The following is a 20,905-nucleotide window of genomic DNA, read 5'->3' on the forward strand; positions in this document are numbered from 1 at the left end:
AGACACACCGCGAGTGACAAGATCAGCGGGGTTCTCTTGTCCGGGGCAATGACGCCACGTGTGACCGGCAGAGATGCGTTTGATTTCGGTGATGCGGTGCTGAACAAAGGCACGTCTGGACGGTAGGTCGGCTGTGATCCAGTGTAATGCTATTGTAGAATCGGTCCAAAAATAAGTGGGCAGAGATGTGAGCAACGGAAGTTGCCGGATGTGAGCAGCGAGCCTTGCGGCGGAGAGGCATCCGATGAGTTCAACGCGTGGAAGGGAGATGGATCTTATGCGGAGCCATCCGGCCCTTGCTGATGAGAAGACTGCAGTTCCAATGGCCTTGGGAGGCGATCGTTCGAAGGTATAGCGCCGCGCCGTAGGCGCGCGGATTGGCGTCAGCGAAAATGTGAAGATCGCCGGACGAATTCTCGAGGTCACATACCGTTGTCAGGAGGCGAGGCAAGTGTATGGTGTTGAGGGTTGGTAACTGCGAACACCATTCGGTCCAACCGGAACTTTGCTGGGGAGCAAGCGGGGCATCCCAACCGTAACCGAGACTCCACAACGACTGAAACAACAGGCGCGCGGATATAGTGAAGGGGGTCAAGTACCCCAGGGGGTCGAAGATGCGTGCTAGTGCGTGGAGGATGGTCCTCTTGGTGACAGGGTGATCTGCGATGTACACGACGACCGAATCGACGTCGAAGAGTGTTTTGGCTGGTTGATAAAGCACTGGGGGTTTTTCCAGTGTTTTTAATTGAAAGGTGCATGAACACTCGTTTAAAAGAACATTCAACTAATACCTCTAATAGATACGGTGCATTGGGGGACCACTTATTGACATGTGGGTGTGACAATGAAAAAATGGCTAGGAAGCAAGCGAGCTGGTGAAGATGATGCATAATGTAAAAACCCCGAGACTAGAGAACACGAAGGGACAGACACAAACCTGACTTTGTGTTTGACTTGACTTCGTGTTTGACGTGTGTGACTTGTGTGAAAAGACATCGTGTTTTTGTCTGTCCCTTCGTGTTCCCTAGTCTTGGGGTTTTTACATTATGTATGGGATGTCAGGCGGAATTCCAAAAGCAAAAATTTTGTTCAGGTGTAAAAAAACGAAGTAGCCTTCTCTTTCGAGAGGCGCATGAGAAAAAAAAAAGGCAGGTAGTAACTGCGTCAGTAACCACTGTATTTATCTTTGTGATGTAAACAGGAAGTCCAACATGAGAGGGAATACGGGGGAGAGGAGGTCTCATGTATTTAAGGCATGTTTCACAAAATAAAAGTTCTTTGGTTGGCAGTTCAGTGTGGTGTCCTCATCTTTTCTGTGTTCCGTTCTCATCTTTTCCTGCGCAGGGGGTTTTATCGCTTTTAACTATATTAGACGTAAGATGTGAAACAGTGATTACGTTCACAAAACATATGTACAAATGAAATTTACTTTGTTGTAGATCACTGATTACAGATTTCTTAACAAAATTTGTTTGCTTCGCTTTCACATGAGTTGAGGCATTCATACAATTAAGAAATCTGTGCAGCTATAAAAGATAAGTAAATGGTTTGTATTACACGTTACTAATATCTGCGAAATTCATATTCACCCACCCATATGTTGCTTTTTCCACACAAACAATTCCTACTTGATAGAAGTGAAATGTGGAACACCGTCATTGCGTACACAAAATGTGTGCACACACAGTGGCATTACTGTGCTGGACGTAACTACTTATTGCCTTGAAGTAAAATTTGTTTATGTATGGACATGTACAACATATCTGGCATGAGCTCTGTCATGTACCATGATCGTTTCCTGTGTCTGACTGGCACGTCGTTCCGAGGAATTGTGCCTTCACTAAAATATCTCACTTGTGCACTTCCAAAGCGTTGTCTCTATACGAAAATCTAAAATGCACAGATGACAAGTGGTTGCAAAGCAACATATGCGCTTTGCCTGTATGTATGCTCATCACAGTGAAGAAGATTTTCTCCAATAAGAAGGGATAAGCTATATTGAGACTGCTTTCCAGAAGCAGAAGTATGGTGTTCCCACTGTGGTCAACCATCATACCAATATACGCTTAGTGTAGGCTACTCGTTTTGGTGCAGGAAGAGGGTGAGAGTTCGTCACTGCTCCATCTTAGAACTGAGCTGCTTCAGTAATCACGATAGGATCGGGATCTCCTCTGGTCCATGGAGGCTTCACATCAGGATTCTGCCATCGAGGTGTGGTCACATTTCGTTATCTTTTCTGATCTGATCACATTTCGTCTGCATTCATCAACCTTAGCAGTATTGTAATGCGGTGTGTTGAACGTTCCATCCTCCCCCTCCTTTACAAACATATAAAAAAAATTTCAGACAGACTTTGGCTCAACATGTAGTTCCAGATGTGCCTGCATATGATAGATATGTAGCCCGCGAAAACACGCAACCACGAAACCGAAACTATCATTGTAGCTTGTGCATGCGTTACAAGCGAGCGTTACAACAATCGCCAAGAATGTCCAAGGCAACATGGGTTAGTTATTACTAACTTTTACATGTTTGCTGCATCATTTTTCAAGAAATGCGTTTGTTTAAGCAAATATGACAAAGAAACAACAGCGGCGTTTTTTTTTTTTTTTTTTTTTGCCGCCGTAACTCGCGAACTTCGGGTTTCCGGGTCTGGCAACTGCGTTCCACAAGATGGCAGCCTCCGCTATTTGACGCTGATTTTACGGCAGCTTGATCCACCTGGCGTCAGCAACGCAGTGGACTTTGTATTCACAGTGCACACATGTATCAGATCTTTGAATCGGTGCTTTGTGTCAAATAAATATTTATTTTAGCCGAAACAAGCTTCAAGGGACTCTGACCAGAAACTGTGGGAGCTCTTTCGTACTTGCAGTCGATAAAGCACCCAACAAGGACTCTCCATGCGAAAATTCATGCATTAAACCCCGCGGTTTCTCTAAACTCGAATTTTAAACATTCGACTTCATCCGAGTGCAGCACGCCTAGCGTCAAACCGAGAAAACATACGTTTATATAGAATATCCACCCCGGCCCACCATCAAGATGACGTCAACACGGGGGCCACTCGCAACACCCACAATTGGCTCAAACGCGTCACGTGGTCACGCAATACCTGTCAATTTTCTTCATGAAATGGCGTTTCTATGTTAATATGTTTTTATTACAGAGCCTCAAAAAGAAAAATATATACCCTGCATTTATCACCTGCAACAGTTTCTACGATTTTCTTTTCAATCTGTACACGCGTTCCATATATGCTTCCGTATCCGGTCAGCTGTAATGGATGCCGTATGCCGAGCTTGCGAACTGCGAACTTGTGTGACTCCCGGTTCATCCTCTTTGTTCGGGTCATTGGGTTGGTGTTGGAGTTGGTCGCCATATTCTGAACGTTTCACCTATCGTTGCGGTGTACTGTTCTTGATCTGCTGCGAAGCGACGAACCGCAACGGCAGTCACTCGCCTCAGCGAAATTCTGTCTGCTGCATCTCAAAGGAGCATGGGGACCTGATGATACCTTCAACTAAAGAAACCAAGTGTGTTCTCGTGTGGTCCTGACGGAAAAGTAGTTTCAACAAGGTTAGCGATTTATTTTTCAGTTCCAAGTCTACGTACTGAAAACCATGCAAGTGCAGTCCATCATTCTCGTAGCTGTTGTGTAACGCGTATGCTTTCTTACGTATCCCACAGAACCCTCCACTTTTTCAACCAAGTCATCTTTATGAGATCCTTCTGATGGCTTCTTACTAGGCTATGCCGCTCCGAAGCATTGAGATGGGGAAGCGTCGTGGTAGCTGCACCTCCGCTTTCGAAAGATGAAACAGTCTTTCCACACTGTGCTTACTGGCTTTGTATAGAGTCTGGCAAATTCGACAGACTTGGACTGCCGTTTTCAAGAAAGTTTGAAATGTAAGTATGTGTATATTGGTTTCACATATCCACCACATATTGAGCGTGTGTATGATTGTACTTTATATGCTACAGCATATCAGCGTACATTATTATTCAACACGTAGTGTGGCAAACTCGACATCAGTCACACAAAGCCAACAATTGCCTTTTCTTCAATTGCTTATTTTTATCATATCATGTTTTTGTCTATATTTCAATTTACCAACCAACAAAGTATATTATTTTAGTACAATCGTCTGATATTTAACAAGTCACAGTTTTACCATGGTTTTGGCGCACTATAGCCCGAGTTGCTTATGTGCCATTAAATTGAATCATCATCTTCTTCAACTGCCATTACTCAATTGAAGTGCCAGGTGAATATAATGATATGGCGAAATATATTTTTTGCTGTCATCCTGGAATTGCTCATTTCAGAAGAATAGTCACCGTGAAGTTTGTTTTCGTTTTCGGAAACGTGGTCCACGTAGATGTAGTATTTTTTTATTTTGTAAGGGCTTTTGACACTGTGCTGTGTGCTCGCGTGTTGGCCAAAGTAGCCTAATTAAAATTTGATCCTGCTAACTGGATATGCAGTTTCTCAACTAACCGTAACCGTTGCGACACCTCGCGAGGAGAACCTATCATATCGCCACCATGCAGCATTTGTTATGTTACAATCGCTTCACATTTTAATCTAGTCAAAAGCAAGGCCTTTTGGTGATCGGTCTTGTGTGATTACATGCCGCTCCGTTATGTAAGCCCACACTGGGTTTTTCAACCTATGAGAGATAAATAAATATATTTCCAAGTACATTGGTTTACAAGGCTCGTTATTCCATTTCGCCACACTACCCCAAGCAATTGTTAGAGTAGTGGCCCAGGGTATGAAGCTCGCCACTAATCATCATCAAACAAAGTTCATAATGTAAAATCCTTTACTGAGAACACCGGCTTAACACAACAATTAAGAATAGAGTAAACGTTTCATTGCCTATCCAGTTGACATCATCCCTACAACAGAGAACAATCAAAAACAACATCAAAGGAATCAAATCGGTGGTGCGCATTCCTTTCATCCAACGTATTTCATACGCTATTTGGAGGGCACTGTGCCCATCAGGCATTTTGACTGTGCATATCAAGTTGAGTGCATAGAATGTGATGCAACCTACATTGGCGAGATAGACAAAAGACGCGGGACAAGACTAAAAGAGCACACAAGGGATGTTGCCAGGGCTACTAGTGCTTAGCTTAACTAACCAAGACCGAATTAATCTACCATTGCTGTCCTAAGGGACATATATTTTGATGGTGCAGTAACCTTTGCACATGACTAGCGATGGGGCCCTAGAAAGTTCTTAGAATCCTGCTTTATCAGGCGTGATGCTTCAGCCTGTAATACAAACCGTGGCCCCCTATCGGATGTGTATGATGCCCTCTTAGATAGGCTGATGTGCTCGTCTTTGGCCTTTGTTGTACTGATGATGCCACCTGGATAGGCGGCAAAACGTTTACGCTCTGTTTTTAATCGTTGTGTTGAGCGGTGTTTGCAGTAAAGGACGCTACATTATGAGGTCGTCACCCGGCTTTTGGAATATATTTTCAAATAAAGTTGTTCTTTTACAAAGCTCAATAAATTGCAGAAATCATTCTCATTGCCTATCATTTTGGGGGTGCCATTCTTGCAGTCACATGAAGCACTGACGGGCCAATGTAAAAAGTGAAGGCAGTCTGATTTATGTTCTTGCCGACATGGCACAGCGTATGTACGAGGTAGCTCCATTTCAGAAGCCTGAGAACACTCAAAGCAATTAGTGTGCTAGCATCAGATATGGTGTAGAGCATTACATATTTGCTTTTGCTAGGGCAACTAAGAAGGGTGGATAGAAGGGCAGTTACAACCAGTTTCCACAAAAGACACTCAGATTCATTAGCAATTTCCTCCAAGAGAGCCAAGGCTTTTTCTAGATTACTAGAACATGGGTACCTGGTTATAAATAACAAGAATTCATCTACCAGAAGTCAGTGTTTCACACACCCTGCTCTCCATCAACACTATTAAAAGCTGTGTCCCCCAAATCTGCACAAAATTCCTGGAGAGTCTTTACTGGACGCTGTTGCTGTACCTCTCACCGGGTGCTCTCTATGAACCTGATTCACAGTTCTGGATGCACTGCCTGAGCTAACTTCAGCATGCTTTCCCAACACGAATGGTAACTGCTATGAGGAGTAGTTGTACTTACTGAAAGCAACATGAAATGCTGTACCTTGACAGGTAATGTTGATATCCTTCTTAAGACCGTAGAGAGATGTTCCTTGCTCCCTTTATCCCAAATTGTACTATCAGACGCAAGCCCACTTGCCACCATGCCAATGAGTTGTTCCTCACAGTCAGTGCAATCAAGGGAATCTATCACTGAGGCTCAGAAAAGCTGTTCCAGCCTCAGAACATCAGTTTCTCTCTTGTTCAGAAAAGCTGTTTTCCATCGGGATCTGATCCAGGACTGAGCCGTGAGTAGCCCCGTGAAAGCACCAGGGTTTCTTCGAATTTTAGATGTGCCAGCTTTTGTTTTCCTCCCCCTCCTTCTTTTTATGTAGTAGCTGATTACTTTAGCCTTGTACTGCTTTGGGGATTGGAGATGATGTAAGAGGTGGAACTAGGCTTTAGGCAAAATGAGGCAAAGTGTGACTATGTACAAATCTTCTGAGAATGATAACGAAAGGAAAGTTAGGTAGCAAGTGAGCTGGTGGTGACGATCCATGACTTGAAAACCCGAGACGAGGTAGTGACGATAACAGACAAACACAAACACGGTCTCAGAGACCGTGGGATCTGAGACCGTGTTTGTGTTTGTCTGTTATCGTCCCTACCTCGTCTCGGGTTTTCAAGTCATGGATCTTCTGAGAATGTTTATGTATCATTCACACAAAGAGAGGATAGGTGTTACATCTTTTTCCGGTTTTGATATTTATTTATTTATAAATATATCTCGAAGGCCCTCACAGGCATTACATGAGGGGGGACATTAACATGGGTCACTTAACAAATACGGAAGTTACAAGGAACATACATATTTGGAAGACAGACTCTGTTTTTCGTTCGTTCATCAGTCTTGCTCAAGAAATTGTTCACTGTAGCAATGGTACACAATGTCACGAAAGGAGTGCTTATCTATCGTTCCGCAAGACTCATTAAAAAGGGCTAGAGTTGTGTTTCAACACAACATATTGAACTCATGAACTCATCCTGAGAGCTATAAATCATCCCAAATACAGATGCTGAATTATTTTAAATGCTATAGACGAGCTGTGCGAAGAGGTACCTCCAGTTAGGATCTTGGGTATTTGAAGCCTGTGGCATTTTCTGTGGGAAAGGCTTGCCAGACCCTCTTCACTGCACAGGCTGGGATGACCATGCTCTTGTTTTTCCCAAGCTTGTGCCATACTCACCTTGCAAACTTGCGATACCCAGTGTATCTGCATCGTCTACACAGATGTACATAAAATATAGTTTAGGCAAATAGGTAACCGGTTACAGTACAGTGTGTGTGCAGTGTCATTTCTACATGTACCTGAGAGCAACTGCAGTTTACCTGCCCACACCCTGTACATTACTACACATGCTGTGTTCTTTTAGAAACCAACATTGTTTTACTTTTCACTGAATCGACAATCAAGAACACTCAATATCGCTAAAAACCTACGCTAAAACCTTATGCGCAGGGCAATACATAAAAACGTGACTCAGGACACAGCACACTGACAATTACAAATTTGCCTCTATTGGTTTTCTCCAGTTCAGATTTGTGTACTGTACAGTCTTTTTACGTGCTGCGCACTGTACTGGAGTTTTTAACGGCTTTAATGCAGGACCAAACCAGTTTTAGGCGCCCAAATTTTAACATCGTTCGACAAGGACACATGTGACTTACTTGTGAATAGTCGCTCATAGGTTCGCGCTGCCCACGGAGTTCAAAATGAGACCTTCAGGACAGCCATATTGAAGCATAGAAGTTGGAAATCTTCGTGGGTTGTAATGCACTAATACTGCAGTCAATTGGCAGTGTTTTCGAGCTCCTGGCAGCACAAGCATTCGGTCTCCTTCGGCATTATGACACACCAGCCACACCGGCACCATGAACAGCAAGTGCGTATTAAATATCAGAACACGAAATTTCAGAGAACGTTTACGTGTTCGATCACAGTGTGCGTTAAAAAGCTCATCGCTTACCTGAAGACAGGCGACTCGTGCTGTTTGCTCCATCTGTGACCGATGTTCGTAGAGCTCTAACTTAGTCTCGCATTCGCGGCATCGGCGACGTTTCGAAAGCCTATACCGAGCTGTTCAGCACGCAGAATTTTCTTCTCGATCGCAGAAAGGTCAGAAAGAAGTTCCGGGCTCGAAGTCTCCGCATTTCTTCCTTCGACGTCCATATTGAAGATCGCTTTCCGGACGGATGCCAGCGCTCTCACAAACTCACTAACAACAGAACTTCCGGTCCGGGCGCCCAATGAAATGTGGACCTCGTGCTTTCGTCACGCACACGGAAATTGGAGGATGTCCACTACAAAGAGGCTAGATTTCGGCCCCGATTGCGCGAGTTGAGGAGGAAAAGCGAAGCCAGTTTTCAGCTCGCCGTTTGGCAAACTTTGCCGCCGCGCACAGCCAAAATATTTCGCGTGTGGCTTGGAGGCATATTATACCTTCGTAATAGATGCAAACGAAAGATTTGTCGAACTTCTGGTCAGAGTCCCTTTCAGTTATTTTGAATATGGGGTAACAGCGGTAGGCGTGAAATCCGGTAGAAGTCGATGGTAGCCAGAACCGGTCGAAAGGTCAGCCAAAGTTAAGGCTCCTGATTGGCCCACTGGCATTGCATAATTTTTACAACGTTGCACTCTCATTGGTCGTGTGCCCAGTGTTGTGTGAATTATCTCAAACTATGGGCTCTATGGGCAGCTGTCGGAGCCTGCAGCAAACTCATAGCTAACAACATGGAGAGCGATAGGAACCGGAAGAGTACTCGGCTCTGTCTATAATCTTACATATTACTGGCAGACCGCGCGAATTCATTAAAAACATGCATATTGTATTAGTATAGACATTATCCGCGCCTCCGATTAAATTATTTTTGTTTACCTTCGTAGTTTGCCACTCAACAATCACGCTCGCATGTGTATAATGAAGGGCGCAGGGTTGCTAACACAGATTTCGTATTTTTTCCCGCCTTCGCTACCATTTATATTTACCTTGGTCTGCGTCTCGCTAAGGCGTCGCTAAGGCTGGACGCAACGCGTCGAGTACAAATTTAATATTCAGCCTCGCGGTCGTCCATCAGTCTGTGCACGTTGGACGAAGCGAGACCATCAGGAAGCTCGGATGATATGTGCAGCAGGGAAGGGTATGACGGTAATGGTAACGGAAACAGAAACAGTATATACCTAAATTGGAGTTGATAACGATAACGGAAACGGAAACGCATACCACGGTCCTCCATTACTGGAAACAGAAACGAATTTATCGTCCGGTATTGAATTCGGGTAATGGCTATACCTGTTGTGCGATGACATATGAGTGACTTTTCATTTTTGTTTCAGTGTGTTTTTGTTTTTATGACGCCATTCCCTGTAAGGCTCTAAATACTACACGAGAGCATGGAAAGAAAGCGCAATATTGGATCTCGAGGGTGCACAACGTCGCTTATCTCGTCCCAGTCCTCGTAACTCCATGACATCAACACATGACTGTACTCCACCATAGCCCCAGGATAACAGGCTACGATTTTTAGTTACTTACTTTGTACTTTTCTTTTCTTTTCATTTCACCGTGGCCATCGCAGTATCATTACTACTGAGAGCGTCCGCTTATGAATGCGACATTGGATGAAGGTTACGCCCATCTTGAGTTTCTGGACTCCGAGTGACTGAAGACATGTTCCTACTTTTTTTTTTATCTTGCAGGATGTGCGCATCCCAACGACGTAAAATTACTTGCGTACTCTGTACGCGTGACACTGAAGCAGCACTTGGGCAAAACAGGGTGCTGATATAGAGCCGGACGGGCTGTCTCCCCCACGCAGCTCTGTAACAACTGTTCGATTACCGGAAACAGTAACGGAAACGTAACAGAAACGAAATTGAAAGGCCGGTACCAGAAAGGGGATAACGGAAACGAAAATATAACAGTAACGAAAATGGAAACAGTAACCAAAATACGCCCGTTATCCTTCCCTGCTCTTCAGTCCCGTCAGGTAGGTTTCTTTTACCCGCATGTGAGCCAGATTACCTGAAGGCAAGGATAGGAGGGCAGTGTATGCGTGGCTTGTGTGGGCTGTTCTATCAAACAAGACACATGGTGGGCTCAGAGGCAACGACAACGCTAACGAAAGGTCACAAACAAAAACGAGAAGTCTCAACGCAGCGAGGGGCGGATGTGTAATATTCGCCCTCTGGTCACCGTTTTTATTCCCTGTGTCTTGATGTACTTGTGTGCACTTGTGGGTTGATTGCCTTCGATTACAGGGAATGCGACGCTCCATTGGAGCCATGCTCCCTCGGCCCCAAGGTGCCCCAGCTCAAAGTCAAAGTGGCCCAGCGCAGTGGCGATGTATCCGTCGGCAAACTTTTTTTTTTCCCTCGCGCTTATCAAAAAGTACCCTCGATATTTTTTTATATGTTGTATGGTAAAGTCCATCGCATACAATGACGCAAACTATATTGTTCCAAACCGACATCCACATTCCGAATTTTGCCTCCGAACATTGAAGATTTAACTCAGAATGGCTACTTTACCAATTTTTAATACATTACCAATTTCACCCTCAGTTCTGCGATTTTTGTACCTGATCAGTATCACGAGAGCTACCAGCGAAAAAAATATTCACGAAAATTCAGCTGACCCATCAGGCGCACGCAATGACGGGGGAAGGTAAAAAGGGGGAATTTCGCTGCGATTATAAAATAGACCACCTTCTACAATTTAAAACAAACCCCAAGCCTCTAGGAGATCCCGGAGCGTCTCAACAAAGCTTCGGGCGATTGGTGGTTTTTAGAAGGAACTCACTCTTTAACGGCGCCTGGAGCGACAACGGCTACCATTAGAACATAAGTATTTTGTCACGTGACATTATAGATACGCAGGATGTGCCACAATTTGTTTCGGCTCGAATGGTGGTAGGTCGAGCGCACTCATTGGATCCTTTCGCGTGGAATGACCGAGGTGCTATGAGCACTTTCTACACAACTTCACTTTTTGATTTCGTAGGTCCGAAACACTCTTGAAACGGGCGATGAGGTTGAAATTATACAAATAGATTATTCGGTGGCAAGCTTACCCCGTGAGAAAAACCACTATATCCGCCGCGTCCACTTCGGGATTCAGGGCAAAAAATTCCTCGAATGTTACATTTCGCAAATCAGCAAGTATCCGTCCGTCTCTCGAGATTTTTGGGAGGTATAATTCTTCTTCCTGAGCGGTAAACTGAAATGGGAGATTGTTATTAGTGCCTGGTATTAGAACGTTGGCCTGATACAACAACAACACTTACGATACGTGTTCCTATGACCTTGATTTTGACATCACAGCCGTAGAATTGTTCTCTGAAGTAATACACAACCTGTAACGATGAGACGCATTACAAGATCACAAAAGGACAGTAGTCATAACAACCACGACCACATTTCCTGCAAGGATAGGTGAGCATGCAGGATTATTCAAGCAATCATTATTACACGTTTGGATGGCACATTAAAAATAGAAGACTGGGCTTCTCCGGCCTTAGTCATTGCACGCTGATAGCCATTTGTCTAAAGGTTCATGACAATTTTCTGTCTGCGTTATGGCCCGCGGTAGAAGATAACTCAAAATAAAACAAGATTTTACCTAATGAAATTTTTATGGAACATCACGCTCGAACATTTCCATCTTTGTGTTGAAGAAACACGGACGGGTCCTTTGACCGTCCGTGTTTCTTCGCGTTTGCAACCATGTTTCTTAACCAACCTTCTCGCCAATTTTTTTTTTTTTTTTTGTATATGTGCTTATGTGCTTCGTGGACGAAACTCACTACAAAAACTACTAAAAGGTGGGACGCCGTAATCCTGTTCTTTTCCATGCTGTGCCACCCGTGTGCAGCGCTTTACAAACGCACTACACAGTAAGAGATCGGGAAGACAGATATGCCATCAGGGTGTCCTCCACTGTTTCTTTTTTCTTATTTTTGTTTCTATACAGGACCGTAACATAACTGTATATATTGCAGTAAAACTGCTGGCAAATTGCTATGAGTCTTCGAAGAAGGCAAAATTGAATACATCACCCGACGAGTTCTGCTGCTCGGAGACTGAACTCTCCTCTCAGCTTCTCAGAAAAAAAACAGGAAGTTGCAAAGTTCTGCAGCCATAGTACTTCCCAAAACTGTTTCATGCGCAATACACTTCGATGGCGAGAGAACGTCGTGACGATAAGTGACATGGGAGCAATGCAAGTATTTGGATTCCATCTTGACACATAAATATCTTATACAGGAGCCAAATACATGTTCTCTATAGCACAAGGCATCGTAATGTTCACAAGAGCCGAACACCCTTCATATTGCCTCTTTACCACATGCAAATCGTGGCGTTCACGAACTTGTGGATAGGCCTTTATTCGTGAATGATAGCAGCAAGCAAATAATATGACTTAACGAGTAATGTGATATTCCCTTCTGTCTTACCCCTTCTCCAACCCCCAATTTTCCAACCCCCACCCCACCCATTTTTTTTTATTTTTTCTTTAACTCACACATGAATAACAACGCGATAATCGAGCGTAGAATAGAATTTTCAATCGACAAATTCAATTACCATTCATTCCCATGAGAGAGAGAGAGAGAGAAGAGGTAGAAAATAACAAATTATCGTAAAGGTTCGTCATTTTCTATAATGAGAGACATGCAAAGAAGCGCGCATTCGCAGAAATCCACTTTCTCAACTTATTTAATAATGTAAGTCGCTACAATTTATCAAGTACGGCCCGGATTTTTTACGGCCTGGTATCAATTTATGAGTACGGCCCGGATTTGTAGGCACTAACAGGTGGCGCTCTTGGCCGCATATAGCACGCGGTATGCCAACCATCATCGCGAATGATATCGCTCTGTCTCCCGATAAGCTGATAAAGGGGGCGCGCCCCGTTTTATGTATCAGCATTCCTTCCAATCGGAAGATAAAGCAATAGGGTTCTGAAGGTTCTTTGGCCTCTTAGCGCCTAAAAATCCTTTAATGAGGCAGTCCATGTTCTGTAACTGCATCAGACCATGAGCGCGGCCGCCATCACGGGTTGCAAAGCGTCACATTGACAGGTTGCAAAGCATCACATCGGGTGGCAGCACCGTCGTCATCATGGCGTCTTCCGTAGAAAAAACAGGAGGTCGGACTCGCTCAAAAAAGCGTGACCTTACGGAAGCTGCCATCCTTGGTCATGGAAGGTGTTGCCTTCCGTTGGCAGCTTCATTCCGCTAAATTTGACGCGCTCCTTTTCCTTAAATTCATCACTGGCTATCTAAATTCGGTTTACTATGTGCGTATCTCATATGAATTCGTTAAACAAATAGGCAGTGAATATTTTCCCGCTACATCACTTGCTTGTATGCTGCCGTTCGTTCGTCACTATATTAACACGAAACTCGACTGACCGGAGTATGGAATGGCGGGTGGTTTCGTTTTTGCCATTTCCGGTTCGCGTTGGTTCGCAGAGCAGCACGAAAATGGCGATTTACTGTGCGTATTCATCTATGGAATTCTGTTGCCTTCGGAAATACACGCGAATTCGTTGCGATAGGTAGAGATTTGTTGATTTCACTCGCAAAGCATACAAACGCCACTTCAACACGTCATAGGCGGTAAATGTCTTCATCGGAAAAACAAAGGGTTGGCGGTGTCGCAGCCGGTTTGCGCTTTACCGCTTTCTAAGGATGTTTCTAGAGCCAGGCACATCCACCTCCAGCACCCCCAAGCGTGCATCGTCTGCTAGTTTAGACACGGAAGTCGACACTTTTCCCATGATTCTTAGAAAGGAATGGTCATCTATTGTGTGAAGCTTCCGCCAGACGGCTGCAAATGAAAACGAACACGAAGTGCGGACGGGCGCAGCGTGCCGCACCAGCGGGATTGCGCTAACCAGGATTGCGGAACCGATCCACATAGTGTTCGACACTCAGTAGCAGATCCAAAGGGGAGGGGGGGATTAGCGGTTGGGCGATGCCCCCCCCCCAAAAAAAAGTCAGTTTATACATTGGATTTCGCTCTTCCCTCTCCCTCACTAGGCGCTCCGACAAAGAAACCGCCCCCCCCCCCACCCCACCCCAAACCGCGGGTCTGGATCCGCCCCTGTCGACATTGCGTTTGGGATAAAAGAGAGGAAGAGAATGACGAGGACAACTTCGTCGTGTTCTGCGTGCGCTTCCCCACTTACTGCTCGAATTTGTCTTTTTTTTTTTTTTTTTTTTTCGAGGTTCGACGGAGTTCATTAAAACGGGTCTTCGGAGCAGCGCTGCAAGTCATTCTTTTTCTGAGTGGAAGCTTAGGTTTTCAGAATACCGGTGGTGGTGGTGGTGATGGTGACAGGGCTTGCTGTTGTCGGCCTCACGTATGTGGGCAACGTCACGACTGACGCCCTGGGGGAATGTGCGTCCTGGGCCGACTTCTAAGGGAACTGTGCCGGCATATGTCTGAGAGCGTCTGAGGAAATCCATCAGTGTAACTGCCTTTCTACCGGCGAATTGAAAAACTGCTGCAGTACTCTCACATTTTGCTCACCATTACACTGAACTTCGACCCAGTATGAAATAAAAGATGGACGTACCATATTTAGATATGACTGAGCGTAGAGGTCAAACTGCGTAACATTTTCGGATCTGGGTACAACTCTTTGGAGGGGGTCAAAGTGCCTGTCGCCAACAAAGTACACTGTGTACGGCCGCCATAAATACATGGTGCTATCAGGATGGCTCTCCCGGACAGGTACCAATTCTGAAATGGTGAAGAAGAGAAGTAATCAGCTTTTCATCACCTACATGTCGTCATGATGCACACAGAATCCAAATTGCTGTAAAAAAGGCAGCGCACCATCCGTGGTACAGCATTGGTGGCCAACACAATGTACGTTGACCCGTTGTTGGCTCTTGGTACTACTGACCCTATGAAATAGTCAATCTCGATATAGTAGGGAAGCGGTTGAAATGTAGGAATATCGTATCGGACTTGGACATTTCCAGGAATCCGACACGGTATGCTAGATACTCCTATACACTATTCTTTGAAACATTGTGTGACGGTATAAAACCAGGGTGTTAAAACATCCTGACCCCCGATAATTGTTGGAAAGTCAGACTATATTTCTATCGTATTTGCAGGATTTCATTAGTACTTGTCGATCTATGTTTTTTCGGGGGTCTCACAAAGGTGCGCAACACTCGCCGGGTCTTTCTACACGGTTGGTGTGACCAGCCCTGTAGCATGTCGCAGGACCCACCACAGTTGCTCATGCGAGCAACTATTAGTAGCCTCTACTTGCACGTTAACACCCGCAGAATGCGCTTTCTGGATAACATATTTGAACGAAAAACTGAACTTGTGCAAACATCCCACTATTCATCTTATAAATACTCTTATATCGCCCACAACGTGTGAGATAAGCGTTGCTAACGAGAAAATGCACTTGACGGCCCATAGCCCTTCCTGCGAATGACGTTCGGACCGGATAGTGTTGATACCTTCCATAGATACAGTGTTGATACATCCATCGTATGAATCTAACCTTAGGGTTATCGTCATCAAACATATCCTCTGCCCCCCGCTAGGAAACCCATTTAGTCTTTGTGCTTTGTTCACGGCAGCCAGTCGCACCCAGCTGTTTCTTGGTATAACGAAATTTCCTTTCGCTAACATCAACGTCAACGGATGAAAATACAGTACAATTAACCTAATGTGAGCGGAAGTTGTAGCCCACCAGATAGAGGAAAAACAAATGTACTGAGAAGAAAGACACACACACACATTTCTCTCTTCAAACGCCGCAACACACGGGTTCGTTTATAAATAACTTTATTGAGCTGCATTGACCCGGCATGTTCTTCTTAAAGCATAACTTTAAAGTAACTAGGTTACTTTGACGTGGTGACTGTAGCTGTAACTCAGTTACTGTTTCTACACGTTACCTTTTTGCGAAATAAAAGCGTCTTGTACTCCAGGGCGAGAGGATGAGATCGGGTGCCTCGATGACAGGCGTCGCCCGCAGGGTGGAGACCCTGCTCCAGCAGACGCCATATAGGGCGAGGCTATAATTCCGAGAAGAAGACCGCGGTGTAGCCGCGGACCGTTGTAGAAAACGAACGTATACCTATTGCCAACATGCTTGAATTTTACTGCACAACAAACAGCGAGCACATCCAAATGTTCGACCCAACTTTCGCACCCGAGGGTACGTCTACGCCGCGAGCGGCGCTGTCCATCGAGCACCCTAGGGTGACAGTACCGTCAGCGCCGGAATGCATGTGAGGAGGAGAGTGGCGTGCCGGCCTGCAAAAGGCAACCCCACGCGCCACTCTTACGGCGGGCCATAGCACCAGTCAGTTGTATCGGCAGAGTCCCGCAGTGATGTCACCCGTTGAGAAGTTCCGTATCACATCAGGAAACTCAATGCACAGCAAGAGATTCCATCACCGTCAGTACCATGTGGGGGAATGCTACGCCTCAGCAAACGCAACAAGAGGCGAAGAGAACGGTCCCCATCCCCATCTTCCCGTTTCCTTCTCACTCGATGTGGCTTTTACAGCTCAGCGGCGTTACCGCTCGAGACAAGTTAACCCTCCCAGACGCTGTCACAGCGGCCTTCTAGAGCACATTCTTCTTCATTGCCCACATTATAACAACCTTCCCAAACCGCACTGTCCGGGTCTCCGCCTCGCCTTTTTCCCTATCAAATTTGCATGGTCCCTAGCCGAGTGCAGCCCACCAACGCTGTGCGCTCCCTTTGACACTTCTGGACACAATCGGACTTCGATCCTTATTGTGAAGGGGTTCATTATTTCATTCCTCGCATCACTACCACGAACAGGGTAGAGTGTCGCCCTCGTTGTTGTTGTTGTCGTTCAGTGTTGCTTCAGAGCCTGTTTGCTTCAGCAGAATCAGGTAAAGGAAAACTGAGGAGGCAGGTTCATGGGAGCCACGTGCTTTGTAGGGAAGGACATGATTTGCGTAGGCGATGGTCTTCTGGCCAGATCAACCGCGTTGTGGTCAAGATAAGCCACAGAAGAGTACGTGCTGACCTGGTTCAGTGGTTAACCTGCTCGCATTGTCACGACTGGGAGATACCCGGGTTCGAACCTCGGTGCCGGCAGTGCTTCTTAACTGCGAGCGCATAGCGCTTATGGAGACACTCAAGCCTTCAAGCCAACGCTGAGCCCCTTCCATGGCTGCTTCACCACATTGTAAAATAAGAGCTTCTCGCTTTGCACCAACAAAAGCTGTAAGCGAAAACTACAGAGAGAGGTCGTTCCTTGATACACGACAATCGCGTTTAATTATCAAAATATTCTTTTCCTTCTCGCACTAGACACACTAGCACACCTCAAACAGCCCATTACGTGGACCTCATTTCAAAGGAGCAAGGACCTGACGGAGCGCGAGCGCCACGCCGCGGCCCCAGGCTCGAAGAATCGGAACGATGCTTTCTCAACGGTGGCGCGGCAGTGTTCGGTCTCCTTAGGGCCAGTTCTCACTTAGCGACGCCCCACGCGACGTCGTGAACGGGCGGCGAAAGTAGTGGTGCATTTCCGCCGCCTCGTCAGCGTGCACGATTTTCATGTTCCCACTACAGTGGCATTCCGTCGTCCAAAGCAGCTCCAACTCAGGAGGCGTGGCCGTTCTGTGTCACCTTATTGGTCGCCAGCATATCGTTCTCGGCAGCTCTCGCGTGCGTTGTGAAAGAAATCGGCATGGCATTTTTTTTTTGCCTCGACGTCTCGCCTCTCCCAGAGCCGGAAATGCGCGTCTATTTCCGCCTCCAGCTCACGACGTTGCCTGGGGCGTCCCCAAAGCGAGAACTGACCGTTAGTTCCCTTCCGTGGTCCCGTTGAGAACAGTTCACCGGCACCGCCACGGATGGAAGCATCATCTGGTTACGCCCTCGGAGCCTTTCCATACCAAAATTACTTTATGGATGCCTCACCAATTCTGGTCGTTGTAGGGATAAAGAAAAAAAGAGGAGAAGAAGAAAAAAACAGGTACGCTTTGAATTGTAACTGGCTCAAATTTTGCAATTTCACGTTACCCCCTGAATGTCGGCACAGTTCCTTCAGAAATGGGACCATGGGCTCTTTCTTGCTGTCCTACACTCTAAGAAAAAAAAAGGAGTACTCCTATTCCTTTTTGGGACTAAATGTTCTGCCACAAAAAATAGTCAATTTCGGGAGTAAATGCACGGCAGTAAATGAATGTCACAGAGTGGAGACTGCATTTCACGCGTGGTTGTAAGCGTCCCGGGTACATAATTTCGTGCGCATGCACGAAAATACTTTGAAGCAAACCGTCAACCGTGATATATTGAGTGATATAAAATCTTTTGCCATACTAGGGCACAATTTGCGAAGAAAGGACCGCTGTTTCTTACTCTATGTGCGAGGAAATTCGCTACGTTGTCTGAGTTATACAGCCTTATCTCGTTCAAATTGATCAAGGGCACATATTTACGTAGACTCTTGCATTCAGGAGACCATTCAAGAAGTTTAGTGACAATTTGCAGTCCTGGGGAGTAAATGTCGGGTTAGGGGACTAAAATGGGGAGTAATTCCAGACTAGGGGAGTAGAAGCTGCAATTACTCCCCGTTTTATTCCTTTTTTTTTTCTTAGAGTGTACTAGAATGGGTCCACGGCTCTACGGCGCTTAGCCACGGTTGCTTCACGGCGCTACCACAGACTTAAAAGAATAACATAAAAAAGAATTCTGACCAAAAAGGCGAATTATTGAATTTTAGTGAATTACACTACAGGCACGGACAGGTACGAGGCCCTGTAATGTCCATCGAGCTCAAGAAGCCATCATCCGTGTAGTGGTGCGCCAGACTTTTTTCTAAAATTATCTTTCGATTGAAAGAGGTCACCTCGTATATACGCATAGCGAATCCAAATACCTGCACAAACGGTGCGGTTCATCACGATTGTGAAATATCAATTAAAACATTACGAGCTTTGAAGTTGAAAAGTTCTGCAAATAAAATTTAGATATTAGAGTTGCATTTTTTTCCTCCCTTGTAACTTCCATCGGCGGCTCACTTATAAATTACTGTAAACATACACATAGCGCATACATATAAGGATAACGAGACCTGGGCGCAAAACATAAAGGGATTTAGAAGCTACTGATTACAAGTTGGGGTTTGTTAGTTTGTGCCGTTTTTATCCGTACATTAACCAGGGTCAGCTTACAGCAATGACGGCGCTATCCCAGCGCTAGACAGCCGTTTCGGCCTTACTGGGTATTCCTCACCAGTACGCAGGTAAGCAACGTGCAACTATGTGGTTTCAGAAGGCATTTTTGTATTGGAATGAACGAGACTTACCCATGGCGGTGGAGGGATGTCTTGAGACTGCGGTGCATAGCGCGAAGACGATAAAGCCAAGGTAAACGGCGGAAAAGGTATGGAGCATGTTTTTGCTTCCAAAGAGTGTGATCGACAGAGGGGTTGAGTCTCGAAGGGACTGAATATCAAAAGCTACACCAGGAGGGATGTTCGCTACGTGCCGGAGATATCACTTTAGGACGATAGAAAACGGAGTATCTGTGGGCTCAAGATTAAAGGTCGACAGCAAGGTGACGAATTGAGCAAACTAAGTGTGCTGACTAGCATTCACTAAGACACAACCGAGCTGGGTGATACCTGTAGACCCGTGCGGTAAAATTTTAATTAGGTCACGTTTTCTTGCAGCTTTTATTCACGTGTTTTCGACTCCGTCTCGAAAGTGTGAACTTAACAAATGATTAAGATTTCGCTAATTGGCAGGCTCACGGCACGCGCGGGAGGCACTCGAACTTAATGAGCTTTCAGCAGTTTACATTGGAAGAAACTGCTTGCGAAAATGAAGGAGCCGACGCACATTTATTAGCTCGTGACCGTTACGAAATGCCGTGTTACAGGTCACTCTAAGGAAAAATATTCGAGTCTGCCGCTAGTAAAACTGTTCTCCTCTTACCAGCTGTGCAGAACGATGAGCTATTGTGCAAAATATCGGACTCTCGTCAGCGCCATCTGTGAGAACGGACTGGGGAACAGGAAACCGAGACACCGAGAGTACACGTCTAAGAAAAGGAGTAATTTTACTCCTTTTTGGACTAAATACATTTCCACAAGAAATAATCCTTTTCGGGAGTAAATAAATGTCACAGAGTGTAGACTGCATATCACAGTATGTCGTAAGAGTCCCAGGTACATAGTTCGTGTGCATGCATGAAAATACTTTGAAGCAAACCGTCAACCGTGATATATTGAGTGATATAAAATCTTGCGCCATACTAGGGCACAATTTGCGAAGAAAGGACCGCTGTTTCTTACTCTATGTGCGAGGAAATTCGCTACGTTGTCTGAGTTATACAGCCTTATGCCGTTCCAATTGATCAAGGGCACATATTTACGTAGTCTGTTGCATTCAAGAGACCATTCAAGAAGTTTAGTGACAATTTGCAGTCCTGGGGAGTAAATGTCGGGTTAGGGGGCTAAAATGGGGAGTAATTCCAGACTAGGGGAGTAGAAGCTGCAATTACTCCCCGTTTTATTCCTTTTTTTTCTTAGTGTGTACTAGAATGGGTCCACGGCTCTACGGCGCTTAGCCACGGTTGCTTCACGGCGCTAACACAGACTTAAAAGAATAACGTAAAAAAGAATTCTGACCAAAAAGGCGAATTATTTAATTTCAGTGAATTACACTACAGGCACGGACAGGTACGAGGCCCTGTAATGTCCACCGAGCTCAA

General features: G+C 45.4%; 1 protein-coding gene across 2 annotated transcripts in view; it reads right to left on the bottom strand.

Annotated features, from left to right (window-relative positions):
* The window catches only part of LOC135368104 (uncharacterized), a 54,855-nt gene that overhangs the window by 33,123 nt on the left and 827 nt on the right, over positions 1-20,905 (bottom strand). Inside the window, exons 1-4 of one of the 2 annotated variants that reach the window (XM_064601183.1) lie at positions 19,497-19,821; positions 14,741-14,907; positions 11,442-11,510; positions 11,229-11,374 (exon numbers count right to left, since the gene is read on the bottom strand). In XM_064601183.1, coding sequence (XP_064457253.1) covers positions 11,229-11,374; positions 11,442-11,510; positions 14,741-14,907; positions 19,497-19,584 — 470 coding nt within the window. In that variant the 5' untranslated portion in view covers positions 19,585-19,821. Of the gene's footprint in view, positions 1-11,228; positions 11,375-11,441; positions 11,511-14,740; positions 14,908-19,496; positions 19,822-20,905 lie in introns of those variants that run through there. The other variant, XM_064601184.1, reaches the window with a different exon arrangement.

This window comes from Ornithodoros turicata, chromosome 9 (assembly GCF_037126465.1).
Source record: "Ornithodoros turicata isolate Travis chromosome 9, ASM3712646v1, whole genome shotgun sequence".
NCBI lineage: Eukaryota > Metazoa > Arthropoda > Arachnida > Ixodida > Argasidae > Ornithodoros > Ornithodoros turicata.